This window comes from Oncorhynchus tshawytscha, linkage group LG02 (assembly GCF_018296145.1).
Source record: "Oncorhynchus tshawytscha isolate Ot180627B linkage group LG02, Otsh_v2.0, whole genome shotgun sequence".
Taxonomy (NCBI): domain Eukaryota; kingdom Metazoa; phylum Chordata; class Actinopteri; order Salmoniformes; family Salmonidae; genus Oncorhynchus; species Oncorhynchus tshawytscha.
Genome location: NC_056430.1, coordinates 74,522,521 through 74,550,367, shown reverse-complemented (window position 1 = coordinate 74,550,367; position 27,847 = coordinate 74,522,521). Strand labels below are relative to the sequence as shown.

At 44.8% G+C, this 27,847-nt stretch overlaps 2 protein-coding genes across 4 annotated transcripts in view; both read right to left on the bottom strand.

Moving 5' to 3' along the window:
• Positions 1–729: 729 nt before the first annotated feature.
• On the bottom strand, positions 730–15,206 carry LOC112241044 (beta-1,3-galactosyltransferase 2). The gene is made up of 4 exons (XM_042304655.1): positions 15,068–15,206; positions 6,229–6,739; positions 5,850–6,056; positions 730–3,501 (listed from the first exon to the last, which is right to left on the bottom strand). Exons 1-4 carry the CDS (start codon positions 15,097–15,099, stop codon positions 3,103–3,105), a joined length of 1,149 nt encoding a protein of 382 aa, XP_042160589.1. The 5' UTR covers positions 15,100–15,206; the 3' UTR covers positions 730–3,102.
• Positions 15,207–15,730: 524 nt separating this feature from the next.
• Positions 15,731–27,847, bottom strand: part of glis2a (GLIS family zinc finger 2a) — a 74,321-nt gene continuing 62,204 nt past the window's right edge. For all 3 annotated transcript variants that reach the window (XM_042304644.1, XM_042304652.1, XM_042304648.1), the window contains exons 2-7: positions 25,164–25,337; positions 23,999–24,190; positions 22,402–22,587; positions 21,440–21,573; positions 20,133–20,251; positions 15,731–19,168 (exon numbers count right to left, since the gene is read on the bottom strand). In XM_042304644.1, coding sequence (XP_042160578.1) covers positions 18,441–19,168; positions 20,133–20,251; positions 21,440–21,573; positions 22,402–22,587; positions 23,999–24,142 — 1,311 coding nt within the window. In that variant the 5' untranslated portion in view covers positions 24,143–24,190; positions 25,164–25,337 and the 3' untranslated portion in view covers positions 15,731–18,440. The remainder of the gene's footprint in view (positions 19,169–20,132; positions 20,252–21,439; positions 21,574–22,401; positions 22,588–23,998; positions 24,191–25,163; positions 25,338–27,847) is intronic.

The window sequence follows — 27,847 nt, the reverse complement described above, 5'->3', positions numbered from 1 at the left end:
TGTCCGAGTTTCCTAGTTCCAACTAGCACTTGAACGCGGCATTAGTTATAGGTGGTCTGGTTTGTTATGACCTAACAATACCAAGCAGATAGAGAGGTCTGACAGACCTAGGGTGCGCTCCACAGCTGTCGAGGCGACGCAACAACCACTGGTTGCAAGCCACGTCAACGACTGACAAATTGCTATAACATATGTGTTTAGCTGATACTTAAATTACCTATGTAGTCATCGTAAGATCTGTCAGGCTTCGGCAACGTCTAAAAATAGAAATGAGGTCTTATACTGCCTGCCTGCCTACCCGCCTGCCTGACGAGTTGAATGACTCAGCAATGGTATTTGTTTCCTCTTCATCGTTTTCTCTCACCACAAGCACTGTTGTGTTCCAAATGGCACCTTATTCCCTATATAGTGCCTTATTTTTGTCCAGAGCCCTATGGGTAAGTAGTACACTATATAGGAAATAGGGTGCCATTTGGGATGTACCCGCCTGCCTGACGAGTTGAATGACTCAGCAATGGTATTTGTTTCCTCTTCATCGTTTTCTCTCACCACAAGCACTGTTGTGTTCCAAATGGCACCTTATTCCCTATATAGTGCCTTATTTTTGTCCAGAGCCCTATGGGTAAGTAGTACACTATATAGGAAATAGGGTGCCATTTGGGATGTAACCACTTTCCTTCCATCAGGTAGTTTATTTGGTAGGACAAGAGAAACCAACACACGAGAACAGAGTATTAAGTAGCCTTTATTGTCAACATTTCGACAGAGCCTTTCTTCTCCGAGACAAATCTCTGATAGTTACACCCTGTCTCTCTTTTTTTTAAAGATCCCTGTTGTCAACTGCAATGCATTCACCATGTCAATGATTATGATAGTAATAATAAAAATAATTTATTGAACTTTTATTGTGCTTTTCATAATATAAATCATCTCAAAGAACTTTAAATGTATGATATCATCATTGTTCATATTGTCACAACGATGATGTCCTTAACAAAGAACATAGACACACATGCCATGTCATATTCATAGCACAGGTGGCTGGTTGCACCTAAATCGGGGAGGACAGGCTCATATGGCTGGAACGGAATAAACGGAATGGTATCAAACTCATTTTTTGCATGTGGTTGATACAATTCCCTTCATTCCAGCCATTATTATGAGCCATCCTCCCCTCACAAGCCTCCTGTGATTCATAGCTTTCCAGGGCTGCAGCCTTCTGCATTACCTTCCTAATGTCATTACTCATATCATCTTATTTTGTTACACCAGTCATCAGACATTGAGAATAATGATGGACTCCTCCTTTCATTGTGGAAGTTGACAACAGAACAGAACTCCTTTCATTGTGAAAGTTGAGAACAGAACAGAACTCCTTTCGTTGACAATGGAACAGAACAGAACTCCTTTCGTTGTGGAAGTTGAGAACAGAACAGAACTCCTTTCGTTGACAATGGAACAGAACAGAACTCCTTTCGTTGACAATGGAACAGAACAGAACTCCTTTCGTTGACAATGGAACAGAACAGAACTCCTTTCGTTGACAATGGAACACACCTTATTCTTGTCCAGGTTTTAGTCAACTGTTCTGCAAATAAATTAATTGTGCAATATGTACATAGAAGTCAAACAGCATTTGATCAGTGTCATGCTAAGCAAACAGGATGAGAGAAGCTTTGTGTAACATAATGTGTGACTTAATATACTGATGACCGATATAAAAAGAGGCTTTGTTGAACAATATATGTAACTTAATTATTCATGTAGATGTCGCTGAATTGAAAAAGAACTCACCCAGTAAAATAAATATATTATGCTGTTAAATATTTGATACTGTTATATCGGTCTACTTGGTTTGGGCAAGGTCTAGGCCTACGGGCTACTGTTAATTCACTAAGCAAATACATCTTGACAAAACAATTTTTTTTATGTACAGAATAATCTTCCTTTCAATTGTTTTTGAGAGTTAGAGACTGAATCATTCATAATGGATGGCTTTTGGTTCTCACCAGTGTTTCTTACAGGTTACCCAACTGGTTTCTAGAACCGTCTCCCGAATGGTGTTACAACACAATGGAATTTGGCAGACAGATGATCATGTAACACAGAGACAAATCTCGTGTGGGCAGAGACAAATCTTGTGTGAACAGAGACAAATCTTGTGTGAACAGAGACAAATCTTGTGTGAACAGAGACTAATCTTGTGTGAGTTTTGGCCTGTGAAAGTGTTAATCTATCACAAGAGACTAGACAGATGCTGATCCCATCCTCCTATCTGTCTGGATTTGTTTGGATTCCTGAGATTCGGGATCACAAAATCACAAAAGATCCCTTTGCAAAGTATGTTCCACCATTGTAAATTAAGACTTTGAAAGTAAGATATCACATTCCGACAGTCATTACAAGTTCAGAACTACTCAATGACCTAACTTCATCATCCCGACCAGCCCCACCACCACCCATCTTTATTTCCTACCCTACCCAATGTCATTATGGGTAATTGAGTCCTAACAAGGTGCCCCAGGTGCCAGTGGGTGCTTATATTTGTCCTGGTTCACACATCTAAAAGTGTGTTTTATACACGTTTGAATTATTATTATTTTTTGCATATCTCAACTCCCCCCAAGAATGGGGTTACAGCCAAGGTCAGTCATTATCAACATTGAAGAAATTAGGGTTAAGTGCCTTGCTCAAGGGCACATCGACAGATATTTTTCACCTTGTCTGTTAGGGGATTTGAACTAGCAACCTTTCAGTTACTGGCACAACACTAGCCACTCAGCTACCTGCCCCTCAGACACTGATAGAGTCCCTGAATCTTAGTACTAGTACCAGAGTCAATGTCCGCGCGGAAATTGAATAAGCGTAACATAAAAATTCCCATCAGAAACGGTCTGTTTAAGCTAGAGATATCTGTTTTATTGCATGAGCTGCATCTCAATCCACCACATGCGCCAATGTCAGCCTTCCACATCTGAGGTGGAAGGTGGCAGAGCTACAGCAGTGTTTCTTTCATCGATATATACAGGTATATATATCTGTTTGGCTACCTAAAGACTTAGACTCGACCATTAGGATGAAAAATACCAAATGGACACTAGATCAGTGACAGGGTGAACCAGGTGTCTTCTTCAGGTCCATCCAGTATTCCACTATCTGGGACGAGCGGCTCAAAATATAGGTGATGACTTTGGAAAATTCACAGCGATTGTACTTGCCGAGATAGGCCTTCCATTGCCAAGGATCTGGTGAGTTTGTGGGCGAGAGGCCCAGTTTCTTCATACAGGCACCAACATAGGCATCTTCTATATTAAAAAGCTTGATGTCCTTGGATACCGCCACGAACCTCTCCGGCAGGTCGTTGGAGAACACGTATCCCATACCAAGTGTGTAGGTCGGGTATCGGTCGTCGGCTAACATCTCCACCGGAACATACCATTTGGAGTTGGGGTTCCGGATGACCGGGCGATCCCACATCAGCATCCCCGTCAGGTAGTTCACCTTGGGAAATAGGGAAGGAATTTAATCTTTCTATAGAATTATTAAAGATTTAGAAGGTGAAAAAAAAAGAATAAACTTAGTAAGTCAGACAGATAGATAGACGTTAGTCAGACAGACAGATAGACGTTAGTCAGACAGACAGACAGACGTTAGTCAGACAGACAGACAGACGTTAGTCAGACAGACAGACAGACGTTAGTCAGACAGACAGACAGACGTTAGTCAGACAGACAGACAGACAGACAGACGTTAGTCAGACAGACAGACAGACAGACGTTAGTCAGACAGACAGACAGACAGACGTTAGTCAGACAGACAGACAGACAGACAGACAGACAGACAGACAGACAGACAGACAGACGTTAGTCAGACAGACAGACAGACGTTAGTCAGACAGACAGACAGATGTTAGTCAGACAGACAGACAGACAGACGTTAGTCAGACAGACAGACAGACAGACAGACAGACAGACGTTAGTCAGACAGACAGACAGATGTTAGTCAGACAGACAGACAGACAGATGTTAGTCAGACAGACAGACAGACAGACGTTAGTCAGACAGACAGACAGACGTTAGTCAGACAGACAGACAGACGTTAGTCAGACAGACAGACAGACAGACGTTAGTCAGACAGACAGACAGACGTTAGTCAGACAGACAGACAGACAGACGTTAGTCAGACAGACAGACAGACGTTAGTCAGACAGACAGACAGACAGACAGACAGACAGACAGACGTTAGTCAGACAGACAGACAGACGTTAGTCAGACAGACAGACAGACGTTAGTCAGACAGACAGACAGACGTTAGTCAGACAGACAGACAGACAGACGTTCAGACAGACAGACGTTAGTCAGACAGACAGACAGACAGACAGACGTTAGTCAGACAGACAGACAGACAGATGTTAGTCAGACAGACAGACAGACAGACGTTAGTCAGACAGACAGATGTTAGTCAGACAGACAGACAGATGTTAGTCAGACAGACAGACAGACGTTAGTCAGACAGACAGACAGACAGACAGACAGACAGACAGACAGACAGACAGACAGACGTTAGTCAGACAGACAGACAGACAGATGTTAGTCAGACAGACAGACAGACAGCGTTAGTCAGACAGACAGACAGACGTTAGTCAGACAGACAGACAGACGTTAGTCAGACAGACAGACAGACGTTAGTCAGACAGACAGACAGAGTCAGACAGACAGACAGACGTTAGTCAGACAGACAGACAGACAGACAGACACAGACAGACAGACAGACAGACAGACAGACAGACAGACAGACAGACAGACAGACAGACAGACAGACAGACGTTAGTCAGACAGACAGACAGACGTTAGTCAGACAGACAGACAGACAGACAGACAGACAGACAGACAGACAGACAGACAGACAGACAGACAGACAGACAGACAGACAGACAGACAGACAGACAGACAGATGTTAGTCAGACAGACAGACAGACAGACGTTAGTCAGACAGACAGACAGACAGATGTTAGTCAGACAGACAGACAGACGTTAGTCAGACAGACAGACAGACAGACAGACAGACAGACAGACAGACAGACAGACAGACAGACAGACAGACAGACGTTAGTCAGACAGACAGACAGACAGATGTTAGTCAGACAGACAGACAGACAGATGTTAGTCAGACAGACAGACAGACAGACGTTAGTCAGACAGACAGACAGACGTTAGTCAGACAGACAGACAGACGTTAGTCAGACAGACAGACAGACAGACAGACGTTAGTCAGACAGACAGACAGACGTTAGTCAGACAGACAGACAGACAGACAGACAGACGTTAGTCAGACAGACAGACAGACGTTAGTCAGACAGACAGACAGACAGACAGACATTAGTCAGACAGACAGACAGACAGACAGACAGACAGACAGACAGACAGACAGACAGACAGACAGACAGACAGACAGACGTTAGTCAGACAGACAGACAGACGTTAGTCAGACAGACAGACAGACAGATGTTAGTCAGACAGACAGACAGACAGACAGACAGACAGACAGACAGACAGACAGACAGACAGACAGACAGACAGACAGACGTTAGTCAGACAGACAGACAGACGTTAGTCAGACAGACAGACAGATGTTAGTCAGACAGACAGACAGACGTTAGTCAGACAGACAGACAGACAGATGTTAGTCAGACAGACAGACAGACAGACAGACAGACAGACAGACAGACAGACAGACAGACAGACAGACAGACAGACAGACAGACAGACAGACAGACAGACAGACAGAGTAATAAAGCTGTCCCCCAAAGAGGTGGAGGTTGGGTTGAATAAAATAAAAATAAAGTTAACCTTGGGGACGTCCGGTCTCAGCAACATAGTCATCAGGTTCTCTACGTTGAGGAACATGTCTGAGTCGATCTTCATGGCGTAGGTGGCATTGGTGCAGTGGGTGGCCAGCCAGTCCATAATCACCATGGTCTTAATGGTGAGGTTGAGGTAAGAGTCCAGGAAGTTGCTCTGGAGTAGATCATGATGCACTTGGCTCTCCTGGTTAACCTTCAAATCAAAGTCAAGAGTCAAGACAAAGTCGAGTCAAAGTCAAAGTTAGGTCAGCTCAAGTCACAATCAAATCAAAATCAAATCAAACTCTATTTAAATATTAACAACCCCAACACACTTTAAAAAAATAAACACAACACTAAAAAAAGCTAAAACAATCAAGACCAACCTTCTCCTGCAGCTCCTGGGCAACTGGTCCTCCAGGAAGTCCTAGCATGAATAGCGTCTGTACCTTCTTCCCCTGCACCATGGTCTCATTACCCCACGTCCTGCGGATGGCGTCCCTGGCGGCCAGGTTACCGGGCGCCACGGGGACTATCAGCACCAGGAACGGGGTCTGGGTATTACACTTGTCCGGTTCGTCTACGATGAAGTGGTAGTTACGAGGGTAGCCCAAGTGGTTGTGATTGGTTGGTAGCGGACGTATGGTGGTTGAGGGTGGGGCTGGTACTGTGGTTGGGGGAATGGTGGTTGGGGATGGTCCACGGTGGCGGTCGGGGTTGGTCCATCTATGGTAGTATGTGTACAGTGATAGGTTTTTCCACCAGTCTGTCTGGGAGAATCTGTCAGGAAAACCTAAGAGGATGATCACGATGACCGTGGACAGGAAGAGGAGGAAGATGAAACACGGCCGCACCAGAGACCGCAGTGGTCGTACAGGGCTCTCGACCACAACTTGACTAAATGGGAGAAGAAGAAAAGGTTAGATTGGTAGATCAACATGGTCTCATTAGTATGGAAGAGTATTCAAGTGAAGATAAACATTTAATAAACGGAGATGGGTGGTGGTTTTTGATGATTTCGAGAATGAAGTGTAAATATTTCGAGAATAAAATTAAAATGTAGTTTCGAGAATAAAGTCAACATTTTGGGAATTAAGTTGACATTTTGAGAATAAAGTCGCAGTTATATTTATATTCATATTTATATTTATATAGGGGATGTGGTTAACTGCAAGCCTCCCTGGCTCCCTGTTGCTGTGCGTGTATACTACCTGAGTTACATGACCTGGTGAAACTATACTTTAGAATTGGCTTTAGTAACAACGGAATCCTTTCTCCTTTAGCACATCATAATAATATTATTATAAGTATTAGGACCGGAGGAACCACAGAAGTCTGTGTGGTTACATACAGTACATTGGTAGAGAGTGGGTTGTGTGTGTGTATGCAAGTGTGCGTGTGTGTGACACACAAAACGACATCGCCAAGGCAATACCATTCTACCGAACGGCCATGGTGCGTTGCCAGACGCGAAGAGGTGCGTCAGTCCAGGTCATGGTGCGTTGCCAGACGCGAAGAGGTGCGTCAGTCCAGGTCATGGTGCGTTGCCAGACGCGAAGAGGTGCGTCAGTCCAGGTCATGGTGCGTTGCCAGACGCGAAGAGGTGCGTCAGTCCAGGTCATGGTGCGTTGCCAGACACGAAGAGGTGCGTCAGTCCAGGTCATGGTGCGTTGCCAGACACGAAGAGGTGCGTCAGTCCAGGTCATGGTGCGTTGCCAGACACGAAGAGGTGCATGTCAGTCCAGGTCATGGTGCGTTGCCAGACACGAAGAGGTGCGTCAGTCCAGGTCATGGTGCGTTGCCAGACACGAAGAGGTGCGTCAGTCCAGGTCATGGTGCGTTGCCAGACACGAAGAGGTGCGTCAGTCCAGGTCATGGTGCGTTGCCAGACACGAAGAGGTGCGTCAGTCCAGGTCATGGTGCGTTGCCAGACACGAAGAGGTGCATGCATCAGTCCAGGTCATGGTGCCCTTCAAATTCGCTATAAAGTTGTCCTCAATCCCCTGCATATGCCAACACCATGCATACTATACTTGAGAGAATAACAGCTAGGCCAGCAGCCTATATGTTGAAACGAAAGGTTAATTTACACATTTGTGAGCAATGGCATGAATGTTGTATGTAAACTACACTTTAAATGATATAGCCTCATAGGCCTAGGTTTATTATCTTGTGAATGTAGGTCACGGATTGTGGGGGAAAGGATTGCGGGTCCCTGTAAGGAAGCACCGATGGAAACCCTAGGCTACCATCTGACCATGTCAGATCAGTGATTATTTCTTTATAGCATATAGCCTATCATCGTCTATCTAATAGGCTTATATTTAGATCAATGATTATTTTAAGAAAGGGAGAATCCATTCCTTGAATATATTCAAACAGTGCCTCAGATGAGCTGGTTTGCGCGTGCAGGAGTGGGCAATGAGTTGCATCTCGTCCTACAGACACTTGGTGTAAAACCCTTCTTCGTGGTTTATGCCTCCCGCAGCCGTTGGATAGGCCTATAATTTACTTTCACTAGCCCACATTAACGCACGATTAGCCTACAGGCCTACAGGCTAGGGTACTCAATCGAGTGGGCCGCTATAGGTTTATAATGGACTGCAAAATAGCAGTGTTGTAGCTAATTTAGAGAGCAGCTTGACATGGGACATACACATCCCGGTCTCCAGGATTCCAAAATAATTCGTTTTATCAGGGGTGCTGCTCACGTGTCCTACTAGCCGACATTTGTTAGAAGGATAGTTGCCATACGGGGGGAATACTACTGTTAGTAAAGCACAATGGTCGCTTTAACAGTTGCCATTAAGCACCGAATTTTTGCAAAGTTTTTGCCTAGGCTACGCAGCAGAACGTCGAAGCAAATTCTGAGGGCATACAGACAGGGACTCAGATCACAGTTGTCTTTGCATTCAGTGACAGTGCCAAGATCGTGATTTTGTGCGTGCGAGTGATTGATAAGCATTAGTGCGCAGTGACGCCTCTTTGAAAGAGTGTATTAGATCATTAGATTGGTGGCCATTTGTTTGTTTTGCACTTTTTTTTGCACAAACTTTTTACCGCCCACACACACACACCTGCAAACACACACAACCCGCCCGTCTCCACACGGACTTGGATGAAATATCTCATCCATGTCCGTGTGGTTCCTCCTTCTGGAAACACTCAATCTGTGGCACAACCTCTTCCAGGTCTTAATAATTATTAATCATCTGGTTATTATGTGCTCAAAGAGCAAGGATTTCCGTGTTACTAAAACCCGTTCTAAAGTATCGTTTCACCAGTCATCTAACTCAGGCATTTCAACAGTGGCGCATACAGCAACAGGGAGCCAGGGAGGCATGCAATTAATAACCCAATACATACTTTCATTTTGAAATATAACCACGCCTTGATGTGCAAATATTGCCACTTTATTCTACAAAGATTGCCACTTTATTCTACAAAGATTGCCACTTGTTCTCAAAAGATTGCCACTTTATTCTACAAAGATTGCCACTTATTCTCAAAAGATTGCCACTTTATTCTACAAAGATTGCCACTTATTCTCAAAAGATTGCCACTTTATTCTACAAAGATTGCCACTTATTCTCAAAAGATTGCCACTTTATTCTACAAAGATTGCCACTCTATTCTCGAAAGATTGCCACTCTATTCTCGAAAGATTGCCACTCTATTCTCGAAAGATTGCCACTCTATTCTCGAAAGATTGCCACTCTATTCTCGAAAGATTGCCACTCTATTCTCGAAAGATTGCCACTCTATTCTCGAAAGATTGCCACTCTATTCTCGAAATTGTGTTTTGACTTTATTCAAAAAAATAATAATTTCAACTTTATTCTCAAAGTATTTCAAGTTCTAAAGTACTATCCGTGAAAACAATTCAAAGTACCCCCCCCATCACCATTAAAAATACTGTTGTACTACAGAGGGTAGGTCGTGCGTCCGGCCCAGTACATCACTGGGGCAGAGCTCCCTGCCACCCAGGACCTCCATTTCCCATTTCAGGCGGTGACAGAGGAAGACCCTAAAAATTGTCACAGACAACTGAGTACTATTCTGTTAAAATAGACTGTTCTCTCTGCTACCGCACTGCAAGTGGTATCGATGCACCAAGTCTGAAACCAAAGGACCCTGAAAGCTGCTACCCCCAAGCCATAAGACTGCTACACACACAACTCAACTGTCTCTACCTACAGTGTGTATCTCACCACAAGGACTTGGATGAAATACACTACATGACCAGAAGTATGTGGACACCTGCTCCTCAAACATCTCATTCCAAAATCATGGGCATTAATATGGAGTTGGTCCACCCTTTGCTGCTATAACATTCTCCACTCTTCTGGGAAGGCACAGAATCATATAGAATGTCACTGTATGCTGTAGCATTACAATTTCCCTTCACTGGAACTAAGGGGCCTAGCCCGAACCATGAAAAACAGCCCCAGACCAATATTCCTCATCCACCAAACTTGACAGTTGGCACTATGCATTGGGGCAGGTAGTGGTCTCCTGGCATCCACCAAACCCAGATTCATCCGTCGGACTGCCAGATGGTGAAGCGTGATTCATCACTCCGCCAATGACAGCGAGCTTTACACAACTCCAGCCGATGCTTGGCATTGTGCATGGTGATCTTAGGCTTGTGTGCGGTGGCTCGGCCATGAAAACCCATTTCATGAAGCTCACTACGAACAGTTATTGTGCTGATGTTGCTTCCAGAGGCAGTTTGGAACTTGGTAGTGTGTGTTGCAACTGAAGACAGATGATTTTTACCCACTACGCGCTTCAGCACTCTGCGGTCCCGTTCTGTAAGCTTGTGTGGCCTACCACTTCGTGGCAGAGCCGTTGTTGCTCCTAGACTTTTACATTTGACGATAACAGCACTTACAGTTGACCAGGGCAGCTCTACCAGGGCCGGAATTTGACGAACAGACATGTTGAAAAGGTAGCATCCTATGACGCTGCCACCTTGAAAGCCACTGAGCCCTTGAGTATGAGCCATTCTACTGACAATGTTTGTCTATGGAGATTGCATGGCGGGGTGCTACATTTTTTTTACACCTGTCAGCAACGGATGTGGCTAAAATAGCCCAAATCCATTAATTTGATGGGGTGTCCACACACTTGTGGCCATGTAGTGTAGTTAACCAAATAGCTACCCAGACTATCTGCATGGACGCTTTTAGCACTAACTCGTTTGACTCATCAAATACACTGCTGCTACTGTTTATTATCTATCCTGTTGCCTAGTCACTTTATCCAATATGTACATATTTAAATGACCTCGTACACCCGGTACATCGACTTGGTACTGGTACCCAGTGTATATAGCCATGTTATTACCTCGTACCCCTGCACATCGACTTGGTACTGGTACCCTGTGTATATAGCCAAGTTATCGTTTCTCATTGTGTATTTATTCCTGGTGTTATTATTATTTGTATAATTTCAAAAATCTTCTCTCTGCATTATTGGGAAGGGCCATAAGTAATCATTTAATTGTTAGTCTACACCTGTTGTTTACGAAGCATTGATTTGATAGTCTTCCGTACGTTAGATCCTGTCAAAATAGTGATATATAAATGTCTCATCTGTCATTCATAAAACTATATTTGCTTAGGTTGCTTGGCTCTACCATTCCTTAGAATATAGCTGCTCTTTTAGAGCAGTGGTTCCCAACCCTGTTCCTCCAGTTCCCCAACAGTACACATTTTCATTGTAAGCCTGGACAATCACACCTGATTCAACTTGTCAACTAATCATCAAACCCTCAATGAGTTGAATGAGGCGTGTCTGTCCAGGGCTACAATGAAAAAGTGTTCTGGAGAGGGTACTGGAGGACTAGGGTTGGGAAACACTGTTTTAGAGGATGGGTTAGGGATAAATATTTTTGTCCTTGACTCCCGTCCTCTTGCCACGTCTTGTTCTCAAAAGCCATTGGTGGAGAAAGTCAGAGGGGCGTGACCCTCTACAGTGTTGAATAAAAATGTAGTTAGTGGTCGAAGTGTTTCGATTATGCATTGAGGGAAATTGCGCGTTAATAAATAGTTGATATCCTGTATGCCTTCCCACCTATCTGTTTCCCACCTATCTGTTTCCCACCTATCTGTTTCCCACCTATCTGTTTCCCACCTATCTGTTTCCCACCTATCTGTTTCCTACCTATCTGTTTCCCACCTATCTGTTTTACCTATCTGTTTTACCTATCTGTTTCCCACCTATCTGTTTCCACCTATCTGTTTCCCACCTTCTGTTTCCACCTATCTGTTTCCCACCTATCTGTTTCCCACCTATCTGTTTCCCACCTATCTGTTTCCCACCTATCTGTTTCCCACCTATCTGTTTCCTACCTATCTGTTTCCCACCTATCTGTTTCCCACCTATCTGTTTCCCACCTATAGCCCGCGAAAGTCAGCATGTATAGAATGCAATCATTTACTAATATTTGCTATATTCTAATAATTGTCATGTCAAATAAAATAAAATATTATTGGTCACATACACATATTTAGCAGATGTAGAGAAATGCTTGTGTTCCTAGCTCTAACAATTCACAACAATACACACAAATCTAAAAGTAAAAGAGTGGAATTAAGAAATATGTCAAAATTAGGACGAGCAATGTTGGACTGGCATTGACTAAAATACAGCAGAATATAATACAGTATATGCATATGAAATTAGTAAAGCAGTATGTAAACATTATTATTAATGTGACTAGTGTCATGATGTGTGTTTTGTCTGATATATATATATAGGCCATTATTGTGAATAATAATTTGTTCTTAACTGACTTGACTAGTTAAATCAAATTAAAATATTTAAAAAACAAGTGACCAGTGGTTCCATGTCTATGTATATGGGGCAGCAGGTACCGCCAGGCACCGCCAGGCACCGCCAGGCACCGCCAGGCACCGCCAGGCACCGCTAGGTACCGCCAGGCACCGCCAGGCACCGCCAGGTACCACCACGTACGTGCCATGGTGAAACCTACACTCTTGTAGATCTGAAATAATTGGATGGTGAAACTTGCCAGCCAACCAGAAAAGCAAGGCAAAACAACATTCTTGAAAGTCAGGACAATCATTGTCCTGCAAAGAAACATGACTTTTAGAGTTGAAAAATAATCAATTGTTGCAATAAAGAAAGTTCGACAAAAGAAAATCCCACTGCTGTGGAACGGATAACAATGTTGTCAGGCTTTAGAAAGTGTTTTCTGTGTCTGCCACAGTGGAGGCTGCTGAGGGGAGGATGGCTGAGGGGAGGATGGCTGAGGGGAGGATGGCTCATAATGAGGGCTGGAGCAGAGCCAATGGAATGGCATCTAACTGTGTGTTTGATGCCATTCTACTCATTCCGCTCCAGGTATTACCACGAGCCTGTCCTCCCCAATTAAGGTGCCACCAACCTCCTGTGATATGCCATCTGCCATGTCGCAATGATTTTTTTTAGCAACATTGCTTTCATCGAATTAACCTGGGTCAATGGAAACCTGCCTACAGTCAGGGAATGAAAAAGGGGGAAACCCAGCGCACATGTAGGTATAGATTATTGACGTAGCCTACTTTTAGACCAAAACAGTCATTATTATCTATCTACAGGGAAGTAAATTCAAATGTATTCCATCTTTAGTTTTCACCTAACAGGGCTTCATCAGTGTCATAAGGGGAACTGTGTTCATATCTGATCAGATAAAAGAGAAGCATGCTTTCACTGTGAAGGAGATACGATCTATGTTGGGGTTCTATTTCCGCACGATCCTTTCCAGTCAGTTTACTTAAACGGTTGTTTGCTGTCGACACTCAAAATAAAACATGTATTGGTCAGAAAATCAAAAAATAATTTAACTCAAAGTTAAACTACTCTTGGGGTATATTTTGTCTACGCTATACGTTATTCAAACCCTACCTTCTCTTATTTTGAAAAATACAGTGCATTTTACCGTAGTCTTCTACTTGACTCGGAAACGGTACCGCCTGTATATAGCGTCATTATTGTTGTTATGTATCTTTTTTTCAAACTTTAGTTTATTTAGTAAATATTTTCTTAACTCTATTTTCTTACAACTGCATTGTTGGTTAAGGGCTTGTAAGTAAGCATTTCGCGGTAAGGTCTACTACACCTGTTGTATTTGGCGCATGTGACAAATAACGTTTGATTTGATTTCATTTGGACTTATTTGCATATTTTTGCTTCTTTGAAGTGACTGACCATGTTACTGTCAAAGCACTTAGTGACAACTACTGCTGTAAAAATAGCTTTATAAATACAATCTGGACAAAGATACCATCTTTAATACACTGTACAGCTAATTTAATGTATTTCAATAAGTACATAATAAGTATATAAAATTAAGTATATACCTGCACATATTCCACATCATTACATACATTCTTCAGCTATGTATTCTTCTCCTTTTAGGGTAATTTTCTCAGAGAACGCCAAACATTCTATTTATGACTAGGGCCAATAGAAATGGCCTGATGTCAACATATTCTAGGTAAATGTTACCCTATTCAAATCTATGGCTTAGGTTCTACAGTAGACACTGTGTCTGTCTATCTAAAGTTACAAACATGTAAATACATACAGAAGTATGATCTAGTTAGTAACTGGTTACTTTTAAATCACTCTTATTTTACAGCCAATGTAAAAATGGCTTTATAGATAAATGGGATTGATTGAGTAAGCAATGAGAAGCGCACATATATGATCCTCTTACCTTTTGTACCTACCATGTACATACAATTTGGGACATTTACTGTAAAACTGGACCCTATTGGCTAGAAGTAACGTGTAGTTGATCTAGTTAGTAACTGGTTACTGTAAAGCACTGTAAAACTGGACCCTATTGGCTAGAAGTAACGTGTAGTTGATCTAGTTAGTAACTGGTTACTGTAAAGCACTGTAAAACTGGACCCTATTGGCTAGAAGTAACGTGTAGTTGATCTAGTTAGTAACTGGTTACTGTAAAGCACTGTAAAACTGGACCCTATTGGCTAGAAGTAACGTGTAGTTGATCTAGTTAGTAACTGGTTACTGTAAAGCACTGTAAAACTGGACCCTATTGGCTAGAAGTAACGTGTAGTTGATCTAGTTAGTAACTGGTTACTGTAAAGCACTGTAAAACTGGACCCTATTGGCTAGCGCTGGTTGATTGTACATCAGTTAGTTTATCCTGAGAAGAGCAGAGAGATGTCATTGGCTGTGCTTGCTTACCGTTTACATCCATTTCCTCCTTGTTTCTCCATGAGTGCAGACAGTTCCCCTCCTCAGAGAGACCATGGATCCTTGTGGCAGTGACTGGTGAAGAAGAGAACACCCCTCGTGTGTGTGTGTACGACCAACCCAGGACAATCCCAGCACCTCCCTCCCCTGTGTTTCAGCTCTATCCAATAGAACACACTCCAGGTGGGCTCTGAGCCTCACACGTCAATGTGTCTATGCTGGAGTTGGTGTAGCTTCACAGGTGTTCTGTAGCCTACAGGGTAGGGTGAGTGTGTGACAGGGGAAGGGCAGAGGAGGAGAGGAGGGCAGGAGGAGAGATGAGGAAACAAGTGTGTGTGGGAGGTGGGGGGTTGTGTCTGTGTGGTGTGTGTGTGTGCGTGTGTGTGAGAGCGCCTGCTTCGGTGTTGTAAAGTGTTATGGTTTTGTTGACTTTGGACGTTGTCAGGCTACAAGGGGAAACGTATCTTTCTTTCTTACACTGATTGCAGACAGTAGGCCTAAACACACACACACACACATACTCACACACACACACACACACACACACATACACACACACACACACACACACACACACACACGGCATAACACACTACTTGCCTTACAACCCAGGAGAGTTGATGAACACACACACAGGTGACACAACAATGCCACTTAATTTGTTTATCTTTGTTTATTGACGTCACGTCTTCGTCATTAACGACACATTCCGTTTAACAGTCCTCGTAAAAAAACTGAAAGCACACAATGCTATGATGTCACCAATCACACCTTCTGTCATCTCTAAACAGTCAGTAAAGCGTTGACCCTTTGGAACAAATACCTACATTTATACATTTGCATTACATGTACCTGTACTTCATTGAATGTGCTGTGTGTATTTCAGTATATTTCACTTATGATACATACCAGGCACTTGGAAACATAAAAAAATACATCATAATAATTGCAAATCTTAATGTGCAAACGAGGATAAGAAATGATATCAGATGCTGGCCTGCAATAGGGAGGCCATAGTGTCATGTTAACCCTTTGTGCATATGTAGACTTCATATGTACATTCACCTCTGTCCTATTTGTACTTTCTGTGTTACCTCAATATGGGAACCTGAAGTCTCAGGTTTTTCCCAATCAATCTTACAGTTCCTGGTTTGTAACTACATTTAAATTAAACCGGCATGGTCGAGTCGCACGTTGTTACGTTGTACTGACAACAACGACTAAGTATTATTTTGAGTGGTTTGTCTGTGAATAAATACAAATAATGAAGCTATGATAAGTACTACACAGTTATGTACACACTTCTGTTTACATTGGGTCTACTTATCTAATCAATAAAACCTGGATCAAATAGAAATCCCTAACTTGGCCAATAATACTGGATGCCAGGTAAGTTGTGCAGATCAAATACCAATCCCTACCTTGTGGTGGATAAGCTATTAGCAAATAATACTTTTATGAGGTTTGTCGGCTTTATTGAGAAATGTCTGTCGCACAAAGGGTTAATGCGTCATCGTTGGGTTTGTAGATCCTGACATAGGATCCTTGTCTTTGTTTGCGCCCCAAATGGCAACCTGGTCCCTATGTAGTGCACTACTTTTGACCAGGGCTCTGGTCAAAAGTAGCACACTACATAGGGAATAGGGTGCCATTTGGGACAAAATAAGCTAGAGAGAGGAACAACTTCAACATTCAACAGAAACGTCTCGTCTTAACCAGAAAGACAAATAAAACTGGTTTTACTTGTTTGCAGAAGTGATGAAAAGACACAGAGATGTCATAGCTATACAAGCGGTTCCACTCATTACCTCGTAACTTCAGGAGCCTATTCCCTACAGAAGATTTTAAAGGCTGTTTGCTGTTGGGACCACACCAGATTTGATCCATTTGTAGGGTAAAAACATACAAGATATAGGTTAATTTAAGCTTAATTCATTCAACGTTATTGAATTTGATCGTCAGTCATAAAGCATGAGGTATGCGACTGAAATGGCACACTATTCCCTTTACAGTGCACTACCTTTTAGGGAACACTATACAGGGATAGGGTGTCATTTCAGATGCAGCCTAGGTGTGTGAAGCCACTGCAGGTCAAGTAGGTTGGTTGAGGGGAGAGGAAGGTGCGGTTCATTGTCAGTGAAACATCATAGCCTTTCTTAGCCAAACCACACCTCTGTCGTCCTGGCAACCAACCTTACAACTATGCAGGTGGCAGTCACATGACAATGGAACTAAATACCAAATTCTTAGCTCAAAGGACCCTAGGGTAACATGAGTGAAGGCTACCCCTAGCCCTGCCTGTGTAAAAAAAAAAATATATATAACAAAGGCAAATCCTAAACTTCTAGTTACATTTGAACTTAGTCTCCCATTGTCATCAATGTTTGACTAAAGTGGAAGTTAGAATCCACCCCATAGACGCATGTAGAATGTAGTTTGACATACGACATGCTTCAACAAGACTGTGTTTGCTCTGTAGTGTGTGTACCACAGATTTCCACTGACTACCTTGTAACCTTGGGAGCCTATTCCCTACAGGGGATTTTAAAGGCTGTTTGTTGTTGTGAGTCTAGAGACTGAGTAGAGGGGGAGGAAGGAGAATAAAGTTGTCCCTAGACACTGATCTAAGGTCAGTTTCGCATTTTCTAATGGTTAAGGATGGTACACTGACCCAAGATCTGTGGCTACAGACAACGTCCACACAGAACAATTCAGTTCTGATGTGAGGCTAGAAAGATTAGACAAAATGTACCTGACTCTCTACCTCCCCCTGGTGGCCATAATAGTTAAATACACTGATATAAAACCCACTGTTATAGTGACTATCCAGACTAACAGTAGCTGTTATCGGTTATAGTCCATAGGGTCTGTGCTGCATACAAATGATGACTAACAAAACACACAGGAGCATATTACCTCAATTCTCTCAATAACTGCTGCTTCTTCTTTACATCATAATGGTGATTACATAAATCCAACTGTGTTGCCACACAAATCATTTGGGAATGTCAATTAGGGATGTCCATTGGGAAAAGTCCATTGAAAAAGTCCATAGGGAATGTTTGAGGTACATTTCCATAGTTTTCTTGTTGTTTTCTTCAGCCTGCTGTTACTGTTTTGTGTTGAAATGATCAGAGTTTTTTTTATGTCTGAAAAGGAGAATTACCTTTGACCCCCACACAGCTTTTATAAAGCACCTAACCCTCCCCCTCCCCCTCCCCCTCCACACACACCAACTTTCAGCTCCGAGGCATCGTTTAGGCACAAACACACACACAGAAACTTACACACACACCCTGTCCCTTGATCGTAGCAACAGGCGTGTGAGCACGTGTCCCAAGCTGAGCACACACATACCCTGGCCCTAGCTAACAACAGCTGGTTTGAGCACCAGTGCCCCAGGGGATTGAATCACCACCCAGGAGGGGAGGTCCCGCCCCGCCCCTGTCCCTCCGTACCCTCCCGCAGACAAATTCAATACCTCATCCTCCCTCTCCTCTTCACATCCGTCCTCCTCCTCCCCCTCCCTCCTGCTCTCCCCTCTCCCTAGCCGCCCCAGACCCATGGAAGCCAACCCAAACACGGATGCAGTCGAGAGTCCAAACGGGAGCAGGGAGGAATCACACCAACCCAATCCCCCACCTCCACTACCTAGTGAGAACAAGGAGGCTCCAGGGTGACCTAGTCTGCTGAGATCCAGGGGGCCACACATGGCCGAGAGAGGCAGCGAGGCCCCTAGATGGTGGCCCCCTAGGAGAGAAGCCATGGCGGCCCCTCCTGGGATGATAATATGGGCCCCGCCGACATAGCCCATCTCTGAGACCCCTCCACCGTTACCTCCGTGGAGACCACCCCCTTTGAGGAACACCCCGAGCCCGGCTGAGGAGGCCTGTTCCTGGGTCGCGACGAAGTGTCCGTGGGCCTTGATGTGTTTGCGGAGGGAGCTGGGGTCGGTGTAGCGTTTAAGGCAGCCAGCCATCTTGCAGTAGTAGGGCTTGTCCACGTAGTGGGTACGCGTGTGCTTGAAGCGGTCGCTGGAGTTGGAGTAGCGCTTGCTGCAGCCCTCGTATGGACAGATGTACGGCTTCTCTCCTGGGAGAGGGAAAGAGGAGAGAAGGATGGATGTGAATTGTCTTGTCAACTGACAGATCTTCAGATTTTGGAATGCATATGGTATTAGCATTTCTTCTTGGACAGGCATGCCAGAAAAGCATCTTTAAATGACGGTGTGCATTAAAGATGATATGCCGGTGTGTGTGCGACATGTATGCATGCCTTTAATCTGACCCGAAGTACCCCACAACCACAATAAAAAAACACTGCGAGAGGTTCTGACATAACAGCACAGCGGACTCTTACCCCCGCGGTTTCCTAAGAAAGAGAGACAGCCTTTAGAGGGGAAATAAACTGCTGTTCTTTAGCAAAAATAATCAAACTGACCTGTGTGTGTACTGACCTGTGTGTGTGTACTGACCTGTGTGTGTGTACTGACCTGTGTGTGTACTGACCTGTGTGTGTGTACTGACCTGTGTGTGTACTGACCTGTGTGTGTACTGACCTGTGTGTGTGTACTGACCTGTGTGTGTACTGACCTGTGTGTGTGTACTGATCTGTGTGTGTGTACTGACCTGTGTGTGTGTACTGACCTGTGTGTGTACTGACCTGTGTGTGTACTGACCTGTGTGTGTGTACTGATCTGTGTGTGTGTACTGACCTGTGTGTGTGTACTGACCTGTGTGTGTGTACTGACCTGTGTGTGTGTACTGACCTGTGTGTGTGTACTGACCTGTGTGTGTACTGACCTGTGTGTGTACTGACCTGTGTGTGTACTGACCTGTGTGTGTACTGACCTGTGTGTGTGTACTGACCTGTGTGTGTACTGACCTGTGTGTGTACTGACCTGTGTGTGTGTACTGACCTGTGTGTGTGTACTGACCTGTGTGTGTACTGACCTGTGTGTGTGTACTGACCTGTGTGTGTGTACTGACCTGTGTGTGTGTACTGACCTGTGTGTGTACTGACCTGTGTGTGTGTACTGACCTGTGTGTGTACTGACCTGTGTGTGAGCGTGTGTGTATCTTGAGGTTCTCCAGGCGAGAAAAGCTCTTGTTGCAGGTGGGACAGTGGTGAGGCTTCTCATTGGTGTGAGTCCTGATGTGGATCAACATCTTGTACCTGGGGGGGATCACACACACACACACACACAGAGTGAATAAAGCTTTACACACATATATACAGTGGGGAGAACAAGTATTTGATACAATGCCGATTTTGCAGGTTTTCCTACTTACAAAGCATGTAGAGGTCTGTAATTTTTATCATAGGTACACTTCAACTGTGAGAGACAGATTTTTTGGATTGGACTGCTGAGGACTGGGGTAAAGTGCTTTTCTCTGATAAATCCCCTTTCCGATTGTTTGGGGCATCCAGAAAAAATCAGCTACCATCAGTCCTGGGTCATGCCAACAGTAAAGCATCCTGAGACCATTCATGTGTGGGGTTGCTTCTCAGCCAAGAGAGTGGGCCTACTCACAACACAGCCATGAATAAAGAATGGTACCAACACATTCTTCGAGAGCAACTTCTCCCAACCATCCAGGAACAGTTTGGTGATGAACAATGCCTTTTCCAGCATGATGGAGCACCTTGCCATAAGGCAAAAATGATAACTAAGTGGCTCAGGGAACAAAACATCGATATTTTGGGTCCTTGGCCAGGAAACTCCCCAGACCTTGATCCCATTGAGAACTTGTGGTCAATCCTCAAGAGGTGGGTGGACAAACAAAAACCCACAAATTCTGACAAACTCCAAGCATTGATTATGCAAGAATGGGCTGCCATCAGTCAGGATGTGGCCCAGAAGTTAATTGACAGCATGCCAGGGTGGATTGCAGAGGTCTTGAAAAAGAAGGGTCAACACTGCAAATATTGACTCTTTGCATCAACTTCATGTAATTGTCAATAAAAGCCTTTGACACTTATGAAATGCTTGTAATTATACTTCAGTATTCCATAGTAACATCTGACAAACATACCTAAAAACAATGAAGCAGCAAACTTTGTGGAAATCAATATTTGTGTCATTCTCAAAACTTTTGGTCACGACTGTACACGGATTGAAGTGGATTTAACAGGTGACATCAATGAGGGATCATAGCTTTCACCTAGATTCACCTGGTCAGTCTGTCATGGAAAGAGCAGGTGTTCGTAATGTTTGGTACACTCAGTGTATGTCTTTATAGTAATATGTTAAAAAAGAGTCCGAATATTTTTTTATCCATTTTTAAATCTGATTAGGGGCACCTTCATATCTGAAGATCAGAAACCCTCATACCTATACGCTGAAGAATAAGCCCCTCCTACCTAGCGTTGAATCCCCTCCCGTTGCGGGCACAGCCCTCCCAGTGGCAGCAGTACCCAGAATCCTTTTCAGGTTTGACATGGTAGTCATTGATGTGATCCACCAGGTCCTGTAACGAGTCAAACAGCAGGTGGCACTAGAGAGCAGAGAGAGAGGGAGGAAGACAGGGATGAGGGAGAGGTAGAGAGAAGGGGAAGGAGAGAGAGCAGAGAGAGAGGGAAGAAGAGAGGGATGAGGGAGAGGTAGAGAGAAGGGGAAGGAGAGAGAGCAGAGAGAGAGGGAAGAAGAGAGGGATGAGGGAGAGGTAGAGAGAAAGGGAAGGAGAGAGTACAGAGAGAGAGGGATGAGGGAGAGGTAGAGAGAAAGGGAAGGAGAGAGTACAGAGAGAGAGGGATGAGGGAGAGTTAGAGAGAAAGGGAAGGAGAGAGTACAGAGAGAGAGGGAGGAAGAGAGGGATGAGGGAGAGGTAGAGAGAAAGGGAAGGAGAGAGTACAGTGAGAGAGGGAGGAAGAGAGGGATGAGGGAGAGGTAGAGAGAAAGGGAAGGAGAGAGGGAGGAAGAGAGGGATGAGGGAGAGGTAGAGAGAGGGAAGGAGAGAGAGAGAGCGAGAGGGAGAATGGGGGAAGAGTCCATTTAGACTAGAGCATTTCAGGTAAGTGAACTGGAGCTGAGCATATGATACATGTATATGCTGTATATGAAAAAGTCATACTCATACTTCCACACATTTGAAGTACATGCTGACAGTTATCGCAGTGCAATTCAGATAGTAATGTGTTCTGAATCGATGGATGGATGTACATTTGTCGGGAACATTATGAGTGTGTGAGTACAAAGGAAATACAGGTATAAACAGTAAACTGTTGCGAAGAGTTTTGCAACGTTACGATTCTGAATGCATCCCAGGGTACTCTATCCCATCCACACACACACCCCCTCTCCTGTTCACCTGTCAATCACATACCTTCATCCAACGGCAGGCCAGCTGCTCGTCCGATGAGGGATCGGGTGACGCCCGCTTCTCCCCGGGCTGACCAATGAACATGGAGGAGGGCAGGTTGAACCCGCCCCCTGTGGTCCCGATTGGCAGGAAGATCTGGAAGCCCTGCGGAGAAGCACCGCCTTCCAGGTAACGAGGGAGAGCTGCTTCCTGAGAGAGAGAGAGAGAGAGAGAGAGAGAGAGAGAGAGAGAGGATGAGAGTGTGTCAACTAAGGGCACAGTCCGTCTGCCTGCCTGCCTGCCTGCCTGCCTGCCTGCCTGTCTGTCTGTCTGTCTGTCTGTCTGTCTGTCTGTCTGTCTGTCTGTCTGTCTGTCTGTCTGTCTGCCTGTCTGTCTGTCTGTCCACCTGTCTGTCTGCCTGCCTGTCTGTCTCTCTGTCTGTCTGTATGCCCATTTGTCTGTCTGTCTGCCCGTCTGTCTGTTTGCCCATCTGTCTGCCTGTCTGTCTGTCTGCCCATCTGTCTGCCTGCCTGTCTGTCTCTCTGTCCGTTTGTCTGCCTCTCTGTCCGTCTGTCCGTCCATCCGTCTGTCTGTCTGTCTGCCCATCTGTCTGTCTGTCTGTTTGCCCATCTGTCTGTCTGTCTGTCCGCCCATCTGTCTGTCTGTCTGTCTGTCTGCCCGTCTGTCTGTCTGCCCATCTGTCTGTCCGTCTGTCTGTCTGTCTGTCTGTCCGTCTTTTACCCCTCCAGCCCTGTTTTAAATCTGATTAAGTGAGAACCACAGTATGCCTGTGTGCAGACAGCGTGCTGGCAAATTAGATTCACTACAGATTTAATTCACTTCTGTCCACTATGTGTGGAGTGTATTCACTAATCAACTATCCCACATTCTGACTGGACTGCCTGCCACACGTAGACACACACACATGCACTCACACACTCCCTAAGATGAACCTCTATACTAAGAAGCGCTATAGAGAGAACTCTCTTCTCTCTTACTAAATCTTTTTTTCCCTTCAGACACAAATTAGGTCAGTTATGTGTTAAGTAAAACTGTCACCATTACATTTTCCAAATGTTTCTCACACCACGGGCTGTATTCACAAAGCGTCTCAGAGTAGGAGTGTTCATCGAATATCAATTCTGCCTTTTAAATCATAATGGATAAGTTAGAGGCTCCTACTCTGAGTGTCTTTGTGAATACAGGCCCAAGTTTATTACATACAGGCTCATCTGGCTGTCACCCCACCCATCATTGCACATTGGTTTGACTCAGAGTAGGATCAAGTTGCCCCTACACATACTGACCTAAGATCAGTTTTACGTTATTCCCCTGACTATGTTATGCTATGTTATGCTTGAATAAGCTGATCCTAGATCTGTAGCTAGGGGCAACTTCTTCCTCCCTGTCACACACGCACGCACCAGTGGAGACTGCTGAGGGGAGGACGGCTCATAATAATGTCTGGAACAGAGTACATGGATTGGCATCAAACACATGGAAACTACGTTTGATGTATTTCATACCATTCCACTTATTGCGTTCCAGTCATTACCATGAGCCCGATCTCCCTAATGAAGGTGCCACCAATCTCCTGTGGCACGTAGACACACTGACTTACCCTGGAGTAGATGGGTGTGGCTGGGCTGCAGCTGGGTGGGTAGTCCAGGGGTGAGGAGGGGGAGGCAGAGGGGGAGGGTGCATGGCGGGAGGAGGGGGAGGGAGAGGGGGAATGTCGGAAGGAGGGGGAGAGACTCAGGTCCATGGCAGGGGGTGCAGGAACCTGCCCTCTCCTGCTGGTACAAGGGGGTACCTGGTGGGGGAGAGGGGGTGAGGTCAGCATTGGTTAGCAAGGCTATCTTTGGTTAGCGAGGCTATCGTTGGTTAGCGAGGCTGTCGTTAGTTAGCGAGGCTATCATTGATTAGCGAGGCTGTTGTTGGTTAGCGAGGCTATCATTGGTTAGCGAGGCTGTCGTTGGTTAGCGAGGCTATCATTGGTTAGCAAGGCTGTCGCTGGTTAGCGAGGCTATCGTTGGTTAGCGAGGCTATTGTTGGTTAGCGAGGCTATCATTGGTTAGCGAGGCTGTCGTTGGTTAGCGAGCCTGTCGTTGGTTAGCAAGGCTGTCGCTGGTTAGCGAGGCTATCGTTGGTTAGCGAGGCTATTGTTGGTTAGCGAGGCTATCATTGGTTAGCAAGGCTGTCGTTGGTTAGCGAGGCTGACGTTGGTTAGCGAGGCTATCATTGGTTAGCGAGGCTATCATTGGTTAGCGAGGCTATCATTGGTTAGCGAGGCTATCATTGGTTAGCGAGGCTATCATTGGTTAGCGAGGCTGTCGTTGGCATAATACTGAGTGTTCAGCTGCAGTCTGCAGTGCCACTCTGCTGTCCATAATGACACACTCACACTCCATAACGACATTTTAAGTGTATACAACAGTGGGTAATGAGAGGAGCATGATGTTGATTTGAGACGTGGTCCATGTCCCAAATGGTACCTTTCCCTACATAGTGTACTACTTTTAACCAGAGCCATATGGGCCAAGTGCACTGTAAAGGGAATACGGTGCCACTTGGGACACACACATGGACTCACTGGCCTCTAAAACAACTAGAAATGAATAGAGGGATTTATGTGTGTGTGGTGTGGGGTAGTGTGTGTGTGAGAGAGAGTAAGAGAGAGAGAGAGAGCGAGAGAGAGAGAGAGTGTGTGTGTTTACCTGGAGAGGGAGGTGGTGAGGGGTAGTGTGTGTGTGAGAGAGAGCGAGAGAGAGAGAGTGTGTGTTTACCTGGAGAGGGAGGTGGTGAGGGGTAGGTCATCGGTAGGTTACGTAGCAGACGTTGTCGTGTGGCACTGAGGGGGGCGCAGATGGAGGCCGAACATGCCCTCTTTCCCAACCTGACCCTCCCATTGGCCTGTGGAAGCTTCAGGTCCAGAGGCTCGTCCAATGATACCATGGCAACTATAGTATTCCCACCCACCAGTAGAGAAGGGACAATCATAATGCTCGTTAGTGAAGGCCATAACCAATCAAAGAATAACAAACAATCACATTTCCACTAGTAGGACAGGAGGTTTTCTAACCATCTGACATGACTAGGAACAACTCTGGTCTTTCCTTTATCTATTCCCCAGTCAGATCAGCTGATCAGGAACAACTCTGGTCTTTCCTTTAACTATTCCCCAGTCATGTCAGCTGATCAGGAACAACTCTGGTCTTTCCTTTAACTATTCCCCAGTCAGATCAGCTGATCAGGAACAACTCTGGTCTTTCCTTTATCTATTCCCCAGTCAGATCAGCTGATCAGGAACAACTCTGGTCTTTCCTTTATCTATTCCCCAGTCAGATCAGCTGATCAGGAACAACTCTGGTCTTTCCTTTATCTATTCCCCAGTCAGATCAGCTGATCAGGAACAACTCTGATCTTTCCTTTAACCTTCCACTTTTCAGGGAAGTCAGGAACAAATATACACACGCAGTCAGGAAAGCTAAGGCAAGCTTTTTCAAACAGAAATTTGCATCCTGTAGTACTAACTCAAAAAAGTTCTGGGACACTGTAAAGTCCATGGAGAATAAGAGCACCTCCTCCCAGCTGCCCACTGCTCTGAGGCTAGGAAACACTGTTACCACCAAATTTCAATAAGCATTCAATAAGCATTTCTCTACGGCTGGCCATGCTTTCCACCTGGCTACCCCTACCCCGGTCAACTGCCCGGCACCCTCCACAGCAACCCGCCAAAGCCCCCACTCCATCACCCAAATCCAGAAAGCTGATGTTCTGAAAGAGCGGCAAAATCTGGACCCATACAAATCAGCCGGGCTAGACAATCTGGACCCTCTCTTTCCAAAATGATCTGCCGAAATTGTTGCAACGCAGGTAAAACTAAATGTATGCTATTCAATCAATCACTGCACGCACCCGCTCGCCCGTCCAGCATCACTACTCTGGACGGCTCTGACTTAGAATACGTGGACAACTACAAATACCTGGGTGTCTGGTTAGACTGTAAACTCTCCTTCCAGACTCACATTAAGCATCTCCAATCCAAAATTAAATATAGAATCGGCTTCCTATATCGCAACAAAGCATCCTTCACTCATGCTGCCAAACATACCCTTGTAAAACTGACCATCCAACCAATCCTCGACTTCGGTGATGTCATCTATAAAATAGCCTCCAACACTCTACTATCACAGTGCCATCCGTTGTGTCACCAAAGCCCCATACACTACCCACCATTGCGACCTGTACGCTCTCGTTGTGGTTGGCCCTTGCTTCATACTCGTCGCCAAACCCACTGGCTACAGGTTATCTACAAGTCTCTGCTAGGTAAAGCCCCGCCTTATCTCAGCTCACTGGTCACCATAGCAGCACCCGCTCCAGCAGGTATATCTCACTGGTCACCCCCAAAGACAATTCCTCCTTTGGTCGTATTTCCTTCCAGTTCTCTGCTGCCAATGCCTGGAACGAACTGTAAAAATCTCTGAAACTGGAGACTCACATCTCCCTTCCTAGCTTTAAGCATTAGCTGTCAGAGCAGATTAACAGATCACTGCACCTGTACATAGCCCATCTGTAAACAGCCTATCTACCTACCTCATCCCCATACTGTATTGATTTATTTATCTTGCTCCTTTGAACCCCAGTATCTCTACTTGCACATTCATCTTCTGCACATCTCCCATTCCAGTGTTTATTTGCTATAATGTAATTACTTCGCCACCATGGCCTATTTATTGCCTTAACTTACCTCATTTGCACTCACTGTATATATACTTTTTGTTTTCTTTTGTTCTACTGTATTATTGACTGTATGTTTTGTTTATTCCATGTGTAACTCTGTGTTGTATGTGTCGAATTGCTATGCTTTATCTTGGCCAGGTCACAGTTGCAAATGAGAACTTGTTCTCAACTAGCCTACCTGGTTAAATAAAGGTGAAATACAATTTTAAAAATGAAAACTATTCCCCAGTCAGATCATCTGATCAGGAACAACTCTGGTCTTTCCTTTAGCTACTCCCCAGTCAGATCAGCTGATCAGGAACAACTCTGGGTCTTCCTTTAACTTCCCCAGTCAGATCAGCTGATCTGGAACAACTCTGGGTCTTCCTTTAACTTCCCCAGTCAGATCATCTGATCAGGAACAACTCTGGTCTTTCCTTTAACTTCCCCAGTCAGATCATCTGATCAGGAACAACTCTGTGTCTTCCTATAACTATTCCCCAGTCAGATCATCTGATCAGGAACAACTCCAGTCTTTCCTTTAACTTCCCCAGTCAGATCATCTGATCAGGAACAACTCCAGTCTTTCCTTTAACTTCCCCAGTCAGATCATCTGATCAGGAACAACTCTTGGGTCAATTTTTCTATATTTATCCAACTTCAAATAAATCCCAATGGCCCCACTTCTGTAATTCTGTAGACCTGAATGGAGTAGATAGTATAGTAATCCAAAAGCTAAGTATTATAG

What these genes read in the sequence shown, in the direction of transcription:
- LOC112241044 (XM_042304655.1), bottom strand. Translation starts at nt 15,099, where the DNA reads ATGGAGAAACAAGGAGGAAATGGATGTAAACG. An exon ending in CCCAGGAGCTGCAGGAGAAG is followed by an intron (nt 6,057 to 6,228) that starts GTTGGTCTTGAT and finishes TTTGATTTGAAG; the next exon opens with GTTAACCAGGAGAGCCAAGT. An exon ending in TGAGACCGGACGTCCCCAAG is followed by an intron (nt 3,502 to 5,849) that starts GTTAACTTTATT and finishes CTATTTCCCAAG; the next exon opens with GTGAACTACCTGACGGGGAT.